Here is a 21,732-nt window from a genome sequence, read left to right as displayed (position 1 = left end):
TACACAAATCGTAAAGACGTGCATTACGACCGTTCGTCGTTAGTCGCAACCGATGTACCGTCATAGTAAACTTTTATATGTGTTTTGTGTTTCTGTGTCTTAGAAACATCTTTGTAGATTAATGTTTCGTTTTATTAAAATAATAATAAAAATACATTCATTAAAATCCTTTTCATGTTTATAACAACGGCTAAACTCAGTAATTTTTTTCACACGGACTAACCTAGCCAGCTGCACAAGGTCTATAATATAGTCTGTTTTCCAAATATACGAAAACATTGATTATCTAAAAGTGTTCCAAGATTTTTATTTTATAGATCATTATTAAGGATATCACACACAAACAGAGACTTAACTTTTCCGTTGATATAGCTGGAAGCCGGTCACGACGTTTGGTCTATGTTATGTGACGTGAGCAAATGTCATCTATCTCAAAGTTTATGTTCGATAACTGTATAGCAAATATTCTTCACACCGAACCATGCCGAATGGAAGGGGAAGCTAGGATATTCCTGGGAGAGAGATAGATTTATAATTTTCTGCAAATAATATTTTTTAATGGCATCGATTTTACTGTTAAGGAAGTAAGTTTCCATTGCGTTAATAATTGACTGGTAAACAACAATAATTGGGGTTGCATTCATCATGAAGTTGAGCCAATGTCATTATGAGCAATTACTTAACGATTTACTGTCGTAAGTAAAAATAATACGAGGAATATAAAGAGTTTACAATCAACCCAAAAAAAATATATCCGATGCATGAGTTAATACAAGTCAATCATAATGTGCTTTTAATAATTTCCACACCATAATCCCTGCAAAATAAACTGCAACTGAGTCTTAAAATTGTGAATTTTGTGTCCGCTTTACAACGCAAATGCAGTTAATTCGTGTTCAATTTATGTGTTTACTAACGACGTGATCTGCTGCTGTAATGTTTATTCGGATAAGTCCAATATTAAATGATCAAATGTATCATAAACTACAACGAACACATTGCTACACATCAATGTACTCATGTGTGCGTGGCGTATAATGATGATGTGTCGTCCTGACAAATTTCGGTCACGGTAGTTAATTTCAAAGGAGACTAGCCAATTACGCAGGACATATTATAGTGCATATGTATGTGTGCGCCAACACAGGCTCTATTCGCTCACTCTGATAATTTTAACTTTTTTATAATATAGTTTCGCGAACGAGCAAATGGGCAACCTGATGATGTAAGTGGTCTCTATAGACAATGGCGCTGTAAGAAATATTAACCATTCCTTTCATCGCTAATACGCCACCAACCTTGGGTACTAAGATGTTATGTCCCTTGTGCCTGTAGTTAATCCGATGGGCGGCGAATGAAAATCCGACATGGTCGGCAAGAGTTCAGGAGCAGGACCAAGGGGTTAACGTACTGTCCGTGGAACGGACGGGTGACGGCCGGGGTGAGTTTTTTGCCATAAAAACCCTATAACTTCTTCGACCCGATCTGGAACTTAAGCCCAGAACCTCGGAATCTGTGGCCTTATTTCTAATCACTAGACCAACGAGGTATACTGTATATTTATTTAATAATAAACTAACAAAAAAAAATGTTTCATGACGTCGCTCCATAATGGCAAATTTTTTTATAAAATTGTGCGTCGTTACATTAGCAGACACTACTGTATTCACTACTACCAAAGGTACTAATGCGAAATTATTACGCATTAGTGTACATTATAGTCCCGGATATCCATTACGTTCAACGAATTAGAAAATAACAATTGATTTTTTTATATAACTACTATGACTTAACAAAGATACATGTAGCTACTGTTTAGAATATTGATATTTCAGTTCAGATGACTCGTAGATTCGGGCTTGGGTTCAATGCCCCCATATACTTTGTCTATCCTTTTGGGGGTAGGGTGTTAAGAGTTTATTTACTATCGGTAACTTTATATTATAAACCAGTACAGTGATACACAGTAAAAAAGTAAAGCAACACCCTGTAGATATTCCGCAGCTGGGCTAAAGCCTCCCTTTTGAGGAGAAGGTTTGAAGCTTATTCGACCACGCTGCGCAATGCGGTTTCCTCACGATGTTTTCCTTTACCGCTGAGCACGAGATGAATTACAAACACAGTAAAAGCTTAGCTTTAATTTGAACACAACAAATTCCAATTAAATGTAAAACGTATCTCAATCAGTCTGTAAGCTGAGTTTATTGATATTTTTAACATAATATTTATTGCTATTCCAATAGAAATTATATTTTGCGGTTTAGACCAACGTTCCAATTTCCAAATCGGTAAATCATGTAATAACATATATCTTAAATATCCTGTTTCGATTTGTAAAGATAATTGAATAAAAATAAATTTAACTAATTACATTTAATCGTATATAAAAATCACAAAAACGATCTTAATGCCTAAAAAAATCAAAAAATCTGAGATCTAATAAAAAAATGTTTATTTTTTTTTTTTATTTTACAATCTATCTACAAATTTATCAGATCATATGATTCGAATATTTTTAAATACAATAATCAATGACGTTATCGACATTGATTTGACATAATGGCAAAATAATCAACATTTCATCAGTAAATTGCTACCGGATATCCTAATCACTTACTTATATTACGTCAATATACAATAAGAAGAGAGTCATGCCATATAGTTTCATAAAAAATATGAATTATTTATTATTTCTTAGACAAACATTAGGCCCATTAGTTGTGTAAGAAATGGAGAATATTTTCGATACTGTCTGCTTTCCTGTATTAAACAGTACCATGGCACTAACAAACGGTACCAAGATGTAAGATCCCATGTGTCAGCATTTGTTGTTAAGGGGTAGAGTAATGTGGTGGTACCAACCCAAATCTGCGCAAAGCTCTAGCAACGAGAAATAATACGCGTATAATAAACGCATGTTGTCGAACTTTAACCAATTTATGTAGACGTAACTTTAAAGCGCACCTTACGACTGACTGAATACTTAAAATATACGCTAGTGATATTCTTGTATTAATACTTTACATATATGTATTAAATAAAATATATATACATACATATATGTATACATACATGTGCAAGTATTATACGTAGACATTTTAACGAAGACTTCTATTTGTTTCTCCCATCTTGAAATTAAGTGAGATACAACATAACATTTGTCCTTAAAATAGTGATTTTTAGTGTAAAGTATGTATTTTAAATAAATTTTACGACACATCAGACTCAAATTATAAACGCGAAAACATCTGTGTATTTTTTTACCTCATCACATCTAGACCACTGAACCGATCGTAATGAAATTTGACATAGAACTAGTTTGAGATCTGGATAATGATATAGGTATATTATATTCACTTTATCTATGGGAAAATCAATTCGACGCGGAAGTAGTCGCGCAGAACAGCTAGTTTAATGTACTCCACGACATTTTGTATAAATCATTCGTAAGGCAGACACAAAATACGTTTTATATGACTACAGCACGCTAGACTAAAGCAATGTCAACACAGATGCGAAAAATATATGAAAAAAAAAACTGCCCGTTAATAAAGAATGCAACATACACATATATAAGCAAATTAATTCAATTCACGATGGGAATACGCAATCACTGCCCAGGGAACCATTTACAATCACGATTACCAAAGCGTCAACTAATGGCGGCTTGATTAAAATTTTAAACAGCCATCTTCCAAGTTTCTATCAGTTGAAAAAGTTCGTGTTATATATCGTATTTTATTTATAGTCAGAATTGTACACTAGTTATTGGACTATCGATGAGTTCGCAAAATAAAACGACATATATAAAAAAACTAGTTACTACTTCGATACTTATCATTTTAAATATTAATTTCAACTTGATTATTTTATCTCATAAAACCCACAAATGAAAGCGAATAGCAATAATTATTAAGTCTGGGTTTTTTAAACTGTATGTTTTTTTAAGTTTTTATAAGAAAAAAAAACCTTTTCAAAAGAAAAATAATTGTAATTTCTATTACTCTGTAACTTACATTTGTTAATTGTCTTTAGTTTAAATAATAATTTTAAATCATTATTTATTAATTACTATTGATAAAAATCTATACATATAAGTATAGTTATATAGACAGTGATCAAACACTGTATATTATATGGATCGATAATTTCAAAGAATAATCTACTAACTAATGACTGACTAGAGAAGACCTAATTTCTTTTATATCAATAAAACACGACTGTACTTTTTGATAGCACTTTCATGGCCGCTAATCAATTCTATCACGACATTATAATCATAGTCACTTCATATATTTTTCAAGCTCGAAACCATAATGGCATAAATCCTGAATATTTCCTAACAGTCAATATTCATTAAAGCTTTCTAGAACACAGTCGCGTCAACGTTATTTACGTAACGTATATTAATGATCACCGTAATATAAAAATCAATCAGATAATTTCAATTTTCTTTTTTTTTTCATAAGTAACAAAAGGTCACAGAGTATAATTCCGAATAAACGATTTAAAAAACATTTTAATTATACATTGAAACAGATTATGGTAAAACACAAATTGATTTTACACAAAAGTCGTGGTTCCACTGAACAATTAACTCAATCATTTTTTTTTTGTATATGCTATCTTATTAATAGTCTAAATATTTTTTTTAACGTCTACATGTACAAATTACGATTTATAATAATTCACACAGCACACACACACACCGCTGTCGTGAAATACCTTCACGTATCTTCCTCTATTGTCGCAAGTTATTATCATATAAGCGACTAACTAAATCTAAATCAAACGCAAATACTACCAGCATGACTTGGCTGTAACATTACATAATGATGTAATACAGGCCTCCGTTCGAAGTGCAGCAATTTTGTTATTTATAGACTATACGAATACATAAAGGGAATGAAACCAAGGATACAATAAAACTACTTATAATTCTTGGCCTACTAACATTTTTTTTGTTTACGAAGGTTACAAACTCCCCAAGTGTTTATATGAATAAAATTTCCGCTTTCTGCGAATTCGTATTTAAGAGGAAAAAGCGTGTTTTATTTTAGAGGTCATCGGTGCATAATTGATACTTGAGAAAGGTAAAATGTTTGAGTTTAATCGTTTAGGTCACATAGGTTCGGTCACGGCAAACAGCGCGAACCTTTTACGAATCCTGATGCACTTAAATATGGATCGTTGCCAACCTTTGGTGCATACATACATACATATGCCACTGACCTTGCTTCGTTATTTTTTCTTCTACAAGAAGCGTCATCTTAACCTCTTGTTAAATAACAATTCAAGAACCAACAATTACACATAAGTTCAATGACTTTAAGAAATGTATAATTTTTCTTGTGAAATAAATATGACGCTTTCTCTCTTTGCAGACACTTTGACTATTATTCTGTCGTACAAAACTTCGAACGTCGATTCTTTTAACGCCCACGTGTTTTTATTATAGAAGCCCTTTATAAAGCAATTTGTCAGTGTCGGATACACGCTACTTAATGTCATTTAGCCTCATTACGCTACAAAGTTTAAAAATGTCCGGAATCACACAAAATTTACCGTGAACCGTTTCATCTGAAGTGTTCCTCTAAGTATACCCGTATAGCAACTGAACCGTGCTTTGTTCCAGCCAATGATAGCGGCACTTTCTAATTAATATAATTTACTTCCGGTTCAAATCCCATGCTCATTTCCCTATCGCTCGCATTATGCTTCACGAGTACATTGTTCCTGACACGGCCCTTTGTTAACGCTATTGTCATATTGTGTAAGTTTACCGCTTTGCGTGAAAAAATGTTAATTGGTGTAGAACTAGATTTATCAGATTCAATGAAACAGCGACCCGCATCGTTCTCGGGAATACTCATTCCACTGAATTACATTAAGTTCATATTATTGCTTTATAATAAATGGTTCGCCTGTAATTCATTTTCAATAGTAGGTAATAATACCAGAACTAGCAATTGTCATGCAGAATTGCAGTACTTGTTGTAATTAATTAACAATTACATCAAATCTAAAGGTAAAAATATAATCTATATACAACATAGATGTCAGAATAGTTAAGAAATTATTGTTTGCGATTTGCGTTTTACGATTCAAAAACAGTATTAACCAATGTGATATTTAAAATGACTTGTTGTGATGTATATTAGATAGAGTTTCGGAAGGCACTTATTATTATAATAATTATATAAGCCGGATGTATCAATGCAATAATCATTTTATATTGTTTTAGAATCATACAAAAATGTAAATGCTATTTACGTTAAACAACAAAATATTTATCTAATGAAAATAAATTCCTTTTATACCTACAAATTAAATAACACTGACTTTATTGATATGACAATAGTCCATTAGTATTAGAGGTGAATCTAGAATTTTATATAACCGTAAATGTTCCAATGGCTAAAACCAGGAAAGGTTCTACTATTCCATCATGGTACACTTCAGGCTGCTAGAGGTAGCATTTGTTAAAGAGTTGTGAGGGTATAATTAAAAGAAACACGCTCATGCTCATGAGTAAAACGGAAAAAGAAGGAAGAGCACTATTTTTAAATTATTCTCTTAATCAAATTTAATCTCAGTTAACTAACGGAAACTTAGTGACGCTCGACGAACTTAAATGAAAATCTCCACTGGGCTATCACGACTAAAAACAAAAACGTTATACGAGACGATGATATACATACATATATACATGGAAATGGTATTTGAAATAAAATGTTTTTGTAATTCTAGGTTATAATATATATATATATATATATATATATATATATATATGTGTGTGTGTGTGTGTGTGTAAAACATGTTTCAGTTTACAATTATTTGTTTAAATTAAAATAAGCATTGTGAGAGAAGGTAAGAGAGCGAATGAAACGTTATGAGCTGGTTTAACGGAGTGAACCACTAAAAAGGTTGAATATCACCGCATAATATGTCGTTTTCCGAGAAATAACGGTACATTTTATTACATATATAAATAGTTTGCCGGGTAAACGATATTACAATACTATAATACATATTATATTGGTACAAAGGTACGGTTGAACTCGAATTCTTCGAATACGATTAACATTACAACTAACATAACCACTAAGCCATCTCGGCTCATATTATCATTCGTATATACGTCTTAGTGTGGTTATATTTATCCTTTTTTTTAATATAGGTAGGTGAACTGCCAAATGGGCCACCTAATGATAAATGGTCACCACCGTCCATAGACATTGGAGCTGTAAGAAATATTAAGCATTCCTCAATGCGAGACCAACCTTGCCTTAACTCTCCCTCCAAACGGAGCCAATAATAAGTATTGCTGTTTGGGGGATTGAATACCTGATGAGTGTGTGGTACCTTTCCAAAGTGGCTGTACAAAGTCTACCACCAATGATGTCTAAGAGGAACGTAATAGATTACTAATACATCCCCTGTTTAAACATATAATTAAATGTACTTTTCGAGTTTATCGAATTCAGACATACAGACAGTACTGATTGGTCTGAAAAAACGAAATACTGTTGGTTTTTTTAATTTAAATATTATTAAAAGTTGGCGTAAACAACCTGGTGATTACCATGTTGATGTTTAAAAAACTGTGTCATTGTGTAACAAACGTAATTGCATTTCGGTTGGAATTCATTTACCATTGTCACGGGAATTATACAAATTAGCTAATCCACTGCAATTTTAGTTCTAAGAATGTTTTTTTTTTCTTCATAATCAACATGATCGTTTTCTATACCTTTCAATTTAAAGCAGATCGTATTCTTGTACATAACATATTTATAGCAATTAATAAGTAAACATTTCAAAACATTTGACGTATTTTTAAATTTCTATTTCCTGTTTCGTTTCAGAACAATGGGTGAATTGGGCAACAAGATTGGACTGGATGAACTCTCCGGAGGCGCGAAGGGTATTAGCAAAGCCTTGCTCGCTGAATTTATTGGTAAGCTGTCTTACACATTCATACATACATACATACATACATACATACATACATACATACATACATACATACATACATACATACATACATATATATAAAATAAAAGGAGCACATGACAATTTCGACGTCGTTGAGTGAAAATTAAATAGTAAATACTATACCAGTAATGGTAGATATTTTAATTAGTTGTTAATTGCATGGCAAAACAGTTTCATGAAAATCTCGCAGCTAGAAAGATAAGATTAGAACCTTTTTTGGATTTTATTACTATGTATAATGTTAGTGCCGGTAGCCAAAAATGTATACCTTATACCTTACTGTATAATACTTTCTGCATGTATGAATTAAAATATATTGTCATAATTTTTGATTGTATTCGTATCTCAGGGAATACATAATATTTTTAAGGGAAATAGAAATGAAATTACTAACTAAATAATTAAACTCTGGGTTTATCCAGAATGGAATATTTTCGCAATAAATATGCCTCATGCCCCTGTGCTCTGTGTTAGTGGAGAAAAGTGTCAAAAGTCCATTTAGCATAACATCTCGATCGGCACTGAATTAATTTGGGACTATCGCGATTTTTGCGTATCAAAATAAGTTAAAAAATTGTCAAAAAATATGTTCTACAAAAATAATTCGAAGTATCCCTAAGTATTATATTACTAAATATTTAAATGTAAATAGAAATCTTGTGATAGACAGCTTTGGAAAAAAGGCTAATATTAACAAATTCAGATGATACTTTACATATTTTTTTATCTTATTTAAAAAACAAAACTTTAAACGAATAGATTACCATATATTTTATTTATATTTTAAAGTTTTTCCGGTAACGATTATCGAGAAAAAAAGAATTAATGTACTGTATGAAGCCCTTCAAGTATTATCCACGCCTTAATTAGTGGCTACTGTATTAAAATCACAGATAGTAAGATCGTGACTCGTGATATTACCGAGAAGTGGTCGAGTAAAACTGACCATTATCATATAAAAACCTTCAACTTTAATCAAAAATACTCTCTTGTAAATATTTATTTATATCAACGTAAAACAGTAATAGTTTTAGGGGATGAGATGACTGAACAAGTCGAAATAAATATCGCTTTTCAAATAAGTTAATATTATTGGAACAAAAAAATATGGGTTAGTGTTATTTAAAACTATAAAGTGTAGCTAATTTGCATTAAAATATATGAAAACAACGGAAGGTATCTTGCAAACCGATTAACATACTGAGAATATAATATAAATAGGTATAATCGATACTACATTTTCTTTAATACGAAATAGAGGAATTAGATGAGTATTTTTTACAACCTGCAGACGCATGACGCATGTTTATCTTTAAGTTAATTGTGGCTTATTTTAATAGACGTGAAGCGAATAAAACCATTATCCGCTTACGAATAAATAAAACAGGATACGGCACAATTATATTTGTTATTAATAATATTCACATAATTGACAAATATTAAAAATGAAGATGTTAACTGTCTTAGTAAACCGTGCCCATATCACCACTTCAACGTATGTATTATTTTGTTTCGAATTCCGGTTTGAAGACTAAGTTAGCCAGAGGAGTAAAGCTTACAAAAAACGGATATAATTGTAAAAATTTAAAGATTACAGTTTAGTAGGAATATATGGAACGTTAGGGATATTCCAATTTATTACAAATACCAATATTATATAGGTTTGATTAAAACTATAAACCAAATTAATATGTAGTTACAAAGTTGTATCATTATAATTATTTCAATATGTACCTTATTACAGACACAACGAAAGATAAAGGATGCTTTAAAATAATGTAGTAATTAAGAGAAAGATTTATACTAATTAATTGTACTAATCTCGTATTGTCCAGGTAATTTGCTCCTGAATTTGTTCGGATGCGGGGCGTGCATCAACATCTCACAAGGTCTGGACGCAGCGCCTGACATCGTACTGATAGCGCTCGCTTTCGGTCTATCTGTCTTCGCCATTGTTTCGGTACGTAATGTTTTTTAATAAAAGTTTGAATTAAGCTTTAAACATTACACTCCACGCTTCACTTACACAGTTTAGAAAATCATTGCTTACCTGAAATCGAAACCGTAATCTTTAGTTAATATGCACGTTTTCATACCAGCTTTTCCCCAAGGCTCTGTCTACGTCATATTTATTTCTCCCTCAAACCCCTCCCTTATCTAAGCCACAGGCTACCTCGAGTGGAATTTAATTACGATGGTTCAGTGGTTTAATCGTGATGAGGTAACCAAATGACGACGAAAGACATTTATAAAATCTATTTAAATTAAATAAAGTTTTGTTTTCATTTTTAATATGGCTAAACGCTGTTCGGTTAATTGTTTTTAAATTTAGTCTATATATGTCTTTAGTAAGTGGTAAATACTTTTTTTATTTTTATATACGAATCTATTCCAAAACTAATTATTGTAGAGAATATTATAATCAATAAAGGCTAAAGACGTCTCCTTATATTTACACGCATCGTGATCAACCCACCAAGCCACTGAATTGATTGTTATAACATTTGACATGTTAATGATTTTCTAGGAAATAAGAGAATTCCATGACTTAAACTACTATACTATTAATAACTATAAAAAATAATTACTGTTTCTGTATTGTGAATTAACTTTTTTCAAACATAGTGACATTAAAAAAAAAACAAATTCTAAGAGAAAAAAAAACTGTCCGAGCTTTGTTCTCTAATGTAGGCTATAATAAATCTTGACCATAAATCTCTTTATCTCAAAGCAAGAATTTTAAATCTCATGCGATATGTAAAAAATTTACTGAATAATTATTATGAGACGCCATAAATATGATACTGTTATCTTTACGTAACCTTACTTAACTTGGTTTTAAGTTGACACAGATTAATAAGCCTTAATTTTGTATTTAACATCGTATAATTGCAGAAACATTGCAGTCGGAACATATAACGACATATAATATAACATTATAATATTTATACGAATATATTATCATATGAGCTTAAACAAATATGGATAACCCAATCTGTAAAATAAAATCTTTACTGAGCTTCGTATATGACCGTTTTTTCAAACCCCAACCCCCCAACAGTATTCCTATAATTTTTCTGATCTCTAATATTTTTTTTACATTTCTCTTGAGGTTTCGAGGCCCTCCCTTGAAAATATTAACGGCTCTGTAAGTCACCATAACTTATGATTTGTTTACATAAATAAAGATTTAATTATTGTATTTTTTTATTCTCTAGGCTATAGGACATGTATCAGGAGGTCACGTAAATCCAGCTGTTACTGCTGGTATGGCTGCCACTGGAAAAATTAAACCTGTCCGTGGAATCCTGTACGTTATAGCTCAATGCGCGGGCGCCGCCGCCGGTTCTGGACTTCTTAAGGCATTCACCCCGGACGACGTTGCTGGCAAACTCGGTGTTACGGGCCTCGGGAAGAATGTGACGCAACTACAAGGATTTGGAATTGAGTTCTTCCTCGGATTTGTCCTCGTGTTTGTCGTTTGTGGAGTGAGTTGATTTTTCCTTAATTATCTAAAGCACAGCTTCCCAAACAAACATTATTATGTTTACTTACTAACGTGTCAACTAAATTTCTTTCTATTTACGTTTATTTAGATAATAATGAAGTGTTATCATATATTTAAGTATATTAACGCCGGTATCAATTGCATCGATTGAAAATAACATTGATTAAGTTCATTATAATTGTCATACAAAATAAAACACGATATCAAAAATAATTTTTTCCTCGCATAAAGATAATGTTAACAGCGTCGAACACTTCTCGGAACCAGCTCGCGTTTTTGTCACTTTTTTATAACTGTCATTTGGAGAGATCGGGTTTTGTAGACGGTTGTAATGTTGGACGCATTCAAAAGGAAATATATATAACAGGATAAAATACTGTTATAAAAAATCTTACAGAGTAAATCGTCGTATCTTTTACACTTTTAATATATATGTACCAAGTCTCCCTATAAATACGTGTTAAAAGTATAAACATTGTCAATACAGAAATATACAAATTTTAGAAACAGGATCATGTTTGTATTTTTATATATCTCTGTAATCTCTATGTTCTCGTTTTACATAGTTATTGAACGGTAGTTTATCTCGGTATCTCGGTAGTAAAAGCAATGTAGACAGCTACCTATAGAGCCTACGTTAAGTGGGGATCTTGCAGTTTGTAACAAAGAAAATGTTTATCAGTATAGCGCCGAGACTCTGAATAATTTGACTTATGTCCGGTTACTTTATTTAAGAGGCGATTCGTTTGCCCCACTATATAAACGTTTCGTTAATTTTCAATGTCGTATATAACGTACAGGAACAATTTAACATAAAGAAAATTAACGCACTAATGTACTCAAAAACACATACAAAACAATATGACAAAACAAAGCTTCATTAGTCAATCCGTAAATAAAACAATTAAAACAAGATCGCAAACATAACATGTACATGTATCAGCAATTGCAAGCTAAGAACGGATTAATTTGCAAGCGAAGACATCACATTTATTTATGTTTAATGATTTAATGACAGTACTGGAATAGGAATAAAACATTAGCTTCCGTGACGGACGTCATTACTGAACCGATACAATCTCCGCTAATCTGCACTCATTGAAATATTAAAACACGGACGGAGTACCTTCACGGTATTTAGATGCAAACAAATCAATGTTTTAAACATTCACATACGTAAATTACACGGAATTTATTCATTGACTAAATGATCTGTTAAATAGTATCTATATTGAAAATGCTGATTGATGTTCGTAATTCGTCTAGAGTAGTTTTCAATCCGTTCAGAGAACAACATGAAGTTGTTTTGAACAATATTTTTTCCGCAAGAGTAATTCGCACACAAAAACAGTTTTCAAAAGAAAATTTTACAAAAATCATATGTTCTGGTATAAAGGATAGCTTCTTTTATAAAAGTTTCACTTTGAAGCAGCCAGCTACACATTGTTTGAAAAGTTATACATTGTTTCATTTTTTTTCATAATGAACTCATGTACAAACCATATAATTCTTAACATGGGGTTATTGTAATATTTAACTTATGGGTATTCTTACATTTTACAAGACTTAAAAATAATTTTGAGTTCTCGTCTCGCATCTGCAGCTTCCCAGTCCGAAAATCTAATTCCTCCCGTCGTCTCATTGTTGTTATATGACGAGGAAAATAAATAAAAAGGACACTGCGATAAGAAAAGTCGTGTATGTGTCACATAAGTTTATCTATTGGTTCTTTCTATTCAAGAATGGTTGATGATGAAAATAAAACATTTATATTTTTTTCATTATATATTATACAATATAGACTTTTTATGAAATCGCTAAAGAATGGTTTTAAATTAAAAAATACAAATGATGTTTTAAATTAAAAAATACATCAACTCAACCCGTAATATACTTAGGTAGTACTACTCGCAATATTTAAACTTTGTTACCGCACAGTAAAGTTCACTTTATCTTTATACCTTCATACTCATTTGTCTTGAGTACTTTTTTAAGAAGAACTGGTTGTAAGGCGTTATAGTTTTTATATTGTACTAATTCACTATAGGTCGTTGACCCGAGACTAAATAAGAAGCAATGGCGAATTCAGTTTCGCGTGACTCCGCTGTGTCACGAACTAACTCTAAAAATTAGGTATCTAGTATTCGATTATAAATTAACGAAATAATCTTCAATATCGAACTATGTTATTTTTTTGTTCAGGGTTTGAAGCTTGGACGTTGCGGTTTTTAGACCTATAAACTAAAAAAGGCGCTGTGTTTGGCTTAAATTACTTATATTTTTGTTCAAAATAAGCCTTTACTACTTACTACTTAGATAATATTTATTGTAGAAATAATAAGATTTAGAATATAAGCATTAAAAACGGTTTATTGAAAACAAGTGCAAGTGACATAACACATTGACAGACACTAGGAAAAGTTAAGAGATAGCAAAAAAGTATTTAAGCTATTAGGCGTTGTTTAACTTCTTCCAACATCCTCTCTTAAACATAAGCCCATCTTGGAGGCACAGAAAACCAATTTTGAGTGCGTCGTGGCTTTCGTTAGAGCATCTGCGACCATCATGTCCGTCTGAACGTAGCGAACGTCAATGGCCCCACCAAGCACCTTGTCACGAACAAAATGATGCCTCACATCAATGTGCTTCGTCCTGGAATGATAACCTATCTCTTTCAGCGTAGAATCAAGCTTCTTATTCCACTGCCTACTCGCTTGTTCTAACCCATACAAAGATTTCTTAAGTTTACATACTTTCTTATTACTCTCATATAGATGTGGTTGCTTCATATAAATCTCCTCTTCTATGTCGCCTTGCAGAAAAGCTGATACTGCGTCCATTTGACATATATCCAAATCATATTTTACAGCCAAAGCTAACAAGTATCTTAGAGATGCAAGTCTCACAACAGGTGAAAAACTTTCAGTGTAATCGATTCCAGCCCTTTGTGAACATCCTTTAATCACTAGACGTGCTTTATACTTAACAGTTTCTCCATTTTCATTTCTTTTTACCTTGTAAACCCATTTGCAAGGTATGGCACGTTTGTTAGCTGGTAGAGTAGTCATTTCCCAAGTATTGTTTTCAAGTAAGGACTTGTACTCTTCATCCATTGATTAGCTGGTAGAGTAGTCATTTCCCAAGTATTGTTTTCAAGTAAGGACTTGTACTCTTCATCCATTGCTTCTTTCCATTGCCTTGCATTTGGACCTGTTAATGCTTCTTCAACAGTTATTGGATCTGAAACTTCCATAAAACCCATGAAATTATTGCCTTCCATGTTTTTTCTCTGATGTGACCTCAATGTAATTCTACTTTGTATATATTCATCATTACAATCATCATAATCATCTGTATCAGGATAATAAGTCTCATCAGTTTGTCTATTCGAGATACTACTATCAGATGAATTCTCATTACTTGAAGATGTTTCATTTTGTGAGCTTTCATTGATACTTGTTTCTTCTGTCTGATTCTCTGAGTCTAAACAATCAATCTCTGTCCTACTCAGAGGAAGTGTAATCTGCTGTGGTACTGACACAGTTTTCGGAGCAACATTTTCCAAAACGTTACAATTTTCAATAAATACCACATCTCTACTAATTACAATCTTTTTACTAACTTTATCATAAAGCCTGTATCCCTTCGTATTCACACAATATCCTACAAAGATTAATTCTCGTGATTTGCTATCCCACTTACGACGATTTTGCTTAGGAACATGTACCATGGCCTTAGAACCAAATATCTTTAAATGAGAAATGTGTGGTTTCTTTCCAGACCAATTCTCATATGGTGTTGTTTCAGCCAGTATACGTGATGGGGATCTGTTTATGATATATGCGGCAGTGGCGACTGCCTCTGCCCAGAATGTTTTTTGCAGTTTTGCTTCAAACAACATGCACTTTGCACGTTCTACCAGCGTCCGATTCATCCTCTCTGCTACACCATTTTGCTCGGGCGTATATGGAGTGCTGGTCTGATGTTTGATTCCAGAAGCTGCCAGAAAATCAGAAAAATCATTATTACAGAACTCTTTTCCGTTGTCACTTCTTAATATTTTTATTTTTCTTTCTAGCTCATTTTCTACTTCATCTTTAAATTTCTTAAACACTGATGTAATATCCAATTTGTTCTTTAGAAAATAAACATATACTTTTCGAGAATAATCATCTATGAAGGTTATGAAGTACTTCCCTCCACCTAAAGATGGAGTCTCCATCGGACCACACAGATCAGTATGAATAATGTCAAGTAATGTATTTGCTCTAGAACCCGAATTTGGAAATGATAATCGTGTTTGTTTTGCTTCGCAACAGGGTATACAAACAGTATTTACTTCTTTACCAGAAATAGTTACACCCTCAGTACATAGAGGTAACCTCTTTACATCGGCCATATTTAAGTGACCCATTCTTTTATGCCATGTAATTAAATCTGTCACAGCATATGCATTTCCACTTACAACATTAAGTTTGTACATATTGTCTATTAGCTTCGCTGTTGCTACTAAATTCTTATTGCCATTGTAAATGTTACAACCAGTATTAGTAAATTCCACTTTACAGCCATTCTTTGTCAATTGACTGACAGATAATAGGTTTGTAGTTAATTCAGGAATAAACAGAACATTTCTCACCTGTATTCGATGTTCATCTTTGTTTAATTTGGTTTGAATATTTACTTTACCCATACTCTGCACAGGGATCGCTTCACTGTTTGCCACCTTTATTCTATGAACCGGAGGTGTCTGTTCATCATACATCCAGTCTGAGCGCCTTGTCATGTGCATTGTTGCTCCAGAGTCAATATACCAGTCATCCTGGTTCAGTGTGCTGTAAGCTGAAAAAACTGCTGCAAAGGTTTTTTGATTACTTTTCTGTACTTGTACTGTACACTGATTTTTAAAATGTCCATATTTATTGCAGCTATAGCAACGAGGCCCCTTCCCTTTTGGCTTTTTATTGTCGTGAGAGGTATTTTTATGCTTTGTAAAAAATACAGAAGTTTCGGAAACTTTCACTTCCTGTAAGAGCTTTGTTTTAATAAAATCTGATGATATTTTGATACCGGAACTTTCCAGACCCATGATCATTGGTTTATAATTATCCGGTAAACCTGCCAGCATGAGTGTTCCCAACCATTCATCATTTACTTCGAAATCAATGTTCCGCAACTTATGCGCTGTACTCATAACTTTATTCACATATTCTTCGATACCACAGTTGTCCAATGAAGTATTGACCAAATCCTTAAGTAAGCCGACTTTCCTCGAAAGCCCGGAGTCTTCGAACGCATTTTGTAGGTTTTTCCAGACTTCTTTCGCTGTTTTTGCATTTTCGATATGTACGTAGTTCATAGGTTCAACCAACAAAATTATCTTCGACTTTGCTTTGACATCTTTCTTAAAATCGACATCGGTACCAGGTTCAATATTTTCCCACAATTCTTCCAATTGTAAATATGACATTACTGCAAACTTCCATGTGGAGTAATTCTGCCGTCCGACCAATTTCTCAATTTGTATGTTATTCATGGCCATTCTTTACGGGACCGGCAAAGTACAATATATCGCGCAATACTTTACTATGACTTATTTTAACGGTAAATATTTTAATGTTTACTCTAAATTAGGTATACGAGTCTGGGCCCATAACCTGTAGAAATAATAAGATTTAGAATATAAGCATTAAAAACGGTTTATTGAAAACAAGTGCAAGTGACATAACACATTGACAGACACTAGGAAAAGTTAAGAGATAGCAAAAAAGTATTTAAGCTATTAGGCGTTGTTTAACTTCTTCCAACATTTATTAAACCTAATCCGAAAAAATAATAAAAACCTTTAAACTATTTAATAAGAAAAAAAACGCCCAGGACATTTCACCAAAACAATTAAAAGTCTCTCATTAACTTATAACTTTATCAGCTACTTGGTATGAATAAAAATGTCGTTTTATTTGCATTTTGCAGGTTTGCGACCCGAACAAACCTGACAGCAAAGCTGCCGCCCCTCTCGCCATCGGCCTGACGGTAACACTGGGACACTTGCTGGCGGTGGATTACACTGGCTCCGCGATGAACCCGGCTCGCTCCTTCGGCTCCGCACTGGTGGCTAGCGAATGGGCTGATCACTGGGTAAGATAATTGTTTACCGTCTCATCGTGTACGTATACCTGTATATATGTATCGTGTACCTCTCTTACTATGAAACGACATCAAATGGAGAGCAAGAAAAAATCATATGTGTACCAAATTTAATTGTTATTCAAGTAGAACAATCTCAAACTTTTTTGAGCCTCGCCACTTTTAAGGTTGGTTGTATTTGTAATGACTTGTCCTTCACCAAACAAAAAAGGTTACTTAACGGTGTTGGCTATCCCAGTTCATTCCCGGATGTTTCTAAGTCACGAATTTCTCTTTCCCAATTTAGCCCGATGATATAGACATACTATTTATTTTCAGTTCAAAAACATTGATATCGCATAACCTAATAGATAACCGAAAAGTCAAATAAATTACTTTTAAATACGAATATATTTTATAACGAATAGTTATTCGTTATAAAATGCAAAACAAGTACGATATTAAATGAATAAAATATTCCATAAGCAATACTAATATAGTCATAATTGATGTAAACGAGATAGAAAATATAAGGTTATTAATCACAGCGAGGTTGCCTACTTGTAGAAAATATGCACTTACAATATAATGGACAAGTATTGTACCGTCGTGTTATTTGAGATTTATATCGATGTATAGATACATGTAGGGACTCCTTTTGTCACACATTTTTTCTAAAATTTAAATTATAACTGTTATTATTCAACGGTGTTGCAATAAAACAAAATCGATTTTGATTCATTTAAATAATATAACAGTTCATTTTATTAATGTAACTTTTGTCATCTCAGTTGATTAATGTAACTTTTGTCATCTCAGATGTTCCTGAATTCATAGGAGCGTTTTGAGTTACAAATATAACTATCGATTTGGTATATTGGCAGTTTGTTGAACATTATCAGTTTCGTTTGATGAATATTTAATCCCGATAACGCTTATACGAAACACTCCCGCGCGAGATATCCTACCTTATTTCAACGATTATTATAATCTTTGTCTGAGCCAAATCATTCATGAAAAATATATTATTTGCTTAATTTCCTACCTGAGAGTTAAACCTAATAATTAATTTCTTAATGCTTTTTAATTCGTTCTGATATTTTTTATTAGTATTTTATTTAGTATTTTATTAGTTTTTGGTTAAGATAACTTTTACCTTGTTTACTATTGTTATTATAATTAATATCAACTTATTATTTTTATATATTTAGGCAAAGGTATAAATTTGTTATACCACCGACTTAACTTATAAAATAACTAAAACTAAATAAACAAAACTTATAAATCAATGTACATTTATTGTAAGGTGTTTGAAAGGTACGTTTAGTTTGCCCTTGGTCACACGTGGTGTATAATATTTTAATTAGATGTTAGGATACCAACGTAATACACCTCTGTTTTATTAGTAATCTTTGGTTTTACCTTTTATCCCTCGAACATTAAAGGCATTACGTCATCTAAACCCAGTTTATTGCAACTAGCGGATATTATATTGTAAGTACTTATATGATTATATTAAACTAGCTGTTACCCGCGGCTTCGCTCGCGTAGAATAAGAATATATTTACAAATTAACTCAAATATTACATTAATGTAAGACCTCTTTGTATACCACATTGGTGTGTATTTCAGCCCTTAGGGTAGAATATCCAGAAACGCTTAAATGACGGACTTTCAGACTAACCAGAATACGAAATGTCAACCCCTATTTCTCCCCTTAGGCGTAAAATATCAAGAAACGTTTAAATACGTATTTACTCATTTTTAATCAGTAACACAAAAATAAAAATTATTTCTCCTAACTTAAAAAATGATGGACTTCCAGACTAATTTATATAAGAAAAGTCAACACCTATTAAACCCCTTAGAGGTAGAATATCGAGAAACCCTTAAATACGTATTTAATCATTTTAATCAGTATCCCAAAAATAAAGTTTCATGTTTTTAACTTAAAAAATGACGGTCTTCCATAAAAACTTTCAACCCTTATTTCACCCCCTTTGTGGTAGAATATCAAAACACGCTTAAATTCGTATTTACTCATTTTTAATCAGTATTCTAAACATAAAGATTCAGGTTTTTAACTTAAAAAATGGCTGACTCCCATAAAAACTTTCAAATTTAGCTTTTGAAAATTCTGTGGTGTATGTCTCATTTGGACCTACGTGTATATCATGTAGTAGTCCATCTCGTTTCTTGTTTTGCAAGTTCTTGTAAAATTCTAATGGTGATGGTCGGTGGTATTGCTTAGGTGTACTGGGCGGGCCCGGTGGCAGGTGGCGTGGCGGCGGCTCTGCTGTACGTACACGGCTTCTCTGCTCCGCCGACAGACGCTCCCTCCCCGCGCTACCGACCCGTTGCCGCCGATGAGAAGGAGGTAACGACTGTGCTGTAATATTACCCCCTACTTCGATTTTGTTTCAATTTATTCCATAAGAGCATCTTTAAAAAGGTGGTGACATTTACTATGACAATTTTTATTTGGTATATCTGTATTTAAATATAATTATTATTATCACCATTTTAAACTAAAAAATAATTTAAGATATAGTGTATTTCATTTGTAATTTAATATATAAACATATTCCAATAATAGTCTTTCTCTTTAATTTTTAATTACGAAAAAATGTAAATCGAAATTTCGGTGTTCAATATAAATGTTTATCCACAAGCACTCTGGACGCCCCGCGCCGTCGGCGTGGACTGTTGAACAAACCGTAAGCTTGTATGATAGTTATAAAAATAACACATAATTTAAATATTTAACAACCACATACTTATTTTACACAAAAAATATTTTAAGAATTACTTATTATTACAGAAAACTAAAAATTAATAAGTATGTAAATATATAGTAAGTAATATTATTTTTGTAGGTATAACTTTGACATTCGTGTATATTTCAGCTGAAACGTCTCGACGGCAAGAACGACGACATGGCCTGAAAGCGATTGCCGCGGCGTTGCCCGCGCGCCCCCTCGCCCCTCTCCGTCCCCCGCGACACCCGCCCGATGCACATCCAGCGATACGTATGAACAGTACCTTCAAAACGAGTGATTATTAATCAAAAATGTAATCATGAACAGTTTAAGAATAAAAATATATCAATGAATATACATTCGAACGTTAGTACTTATTATACAAAAATACGGCTAGTATCATGTATAATTGCTAAGATTTTTTGACATGTTATCTTACAGTATATCTGCAAGTAAATTTTAAATTATACACAAATGTCAAACCTTTTGTATAACTATGTATAATTACTTCTATTATAAAGCAATCTCGATCTAGGTTTAGTGTAATCGCTATGAGCGAATATTTGTGATAAAAATATTTTTATATAAATAATTTATACAAAAATGTTTTTATTTGAGTGCTCTTCGAAATCGATCAAAGTTAAAACTTTACTGCCACACTTATTTCATAAGTTACTTAATTGATAACACATGGCTTGAATTGCATCACAAACTTTTGGAATTTGAAATCAAAATATTTACCTTTGTGCGTGAGAATCACTGTTATAAAAATATATTAAATTATATTGAATACTAAATTATTCACTGTAATTTATATTAGTATTAATTTTTTATTTATTATAAATTATACAAAAATATCATCAAAAGTATAAGCTTGAATGAACTTTAAAATTTAACTATTTAATTAACATACAAGTTATTATTCATTACAGTTTCATGAAAAATTCGGTTATTGACTTTACAATTATTGTAAATAGTTTGTTTGTTTAATCCAAAATTACTGTTGTCATTAATGTTTTGTTTCTTTAAAAAAAAAACAGTTAATTGTTTTTTGTCTTCCACAGACACTGAAAACACCACCGTTGTTATACGTACATTTTTTTTATTAAATTAAACCAAGTTATAAAATACTCTTGCATGTAATCATTTAAACACTGCATTAAGATGAAGAATTGTGTCAATAATTATGTCCTAGAATAAGTTGTAATAATTATATTAATTAATAAATGTATTTTACTTCATTTGCATTGTCATTTCATCATACCCAAATGTCATTACTAAATAAATAGACGGTAGAGATCTGTTCATTCACGAATAAATAATCGGCGTGCATTCATAAAT

General features: G+C 32.2%; 1 protein-coding gene across 3 annotated transcripts in view; it reads left to right on the top strand.

Annotated features, from left to right (window-relative positions):
• The window catches only part of LOC125071294 (aquaporin AQPAe.a), a 40,251-nt gene extending 19,082 nt beyond the window's left edge, over positions 1-21,169 (top strand). The window contains exons 1-8 of one of the 3 annotated variants that reach the window (XM_047681478.1): positions 1,423-1,441; positions 7,869-7,960; positions 9,834-9,958; positions 11,217-11,486; positions 17,480-17,644; positions 19,884-20,009; positions 20,305-20,349; positions 20,539-21,169. In XM_047681478.1, coding sequence (XP_047537434.1) covers positions 7,873-7,960; positions 9,834-9,958; positions 11,217-11,486; positions 17,480-17,644; positions 19,884-20,009; positions 20,305-20,349; positions 20,539-20,577 — 858 coding nt within the window. In that variant the 5' untranslated portion in view covers positions 1,423-1,441; positions 7,869-7,872 and the 3' untranslated portion in view covers positions 20,578-21,169. Of the gene's footprint in view, positions 1-1,422; positions 1,442-7,868; positions 7,961-9,833; positions 9,959-11,216; positions 11,487-17,479; positions 17,645-19,883; positions 20,010-20,304; positions 20,350-20,538 lie in introns of those variants that run through there. The other 2 variants (XM_047681486.1, XM_047681495.1) reach the window with 2 other exon arrangements.
• Positions 21,170-21,732: the final 563 nt, after the last annotated feature.

Source organism: Vanessa atalanta, chromosome 2, assembly GCF_905147765.1.
Source record: "Vanessa atalanta chromosome 2, ilVanAtal1.2, whole genome shotgun sequence".
NCBI classification, from domain to species: Eukaryota; Metazoa; Arthropoda; class Insecta; order Lepidoptera; family Nymphalidae; genus Vanessa; species Vanessa atalanta.
The sequence above is the reverse complement of the archived record's forward strand: the minus strand, read 5'-3'. Positions and strand labels throughout refer to the sequence as shown.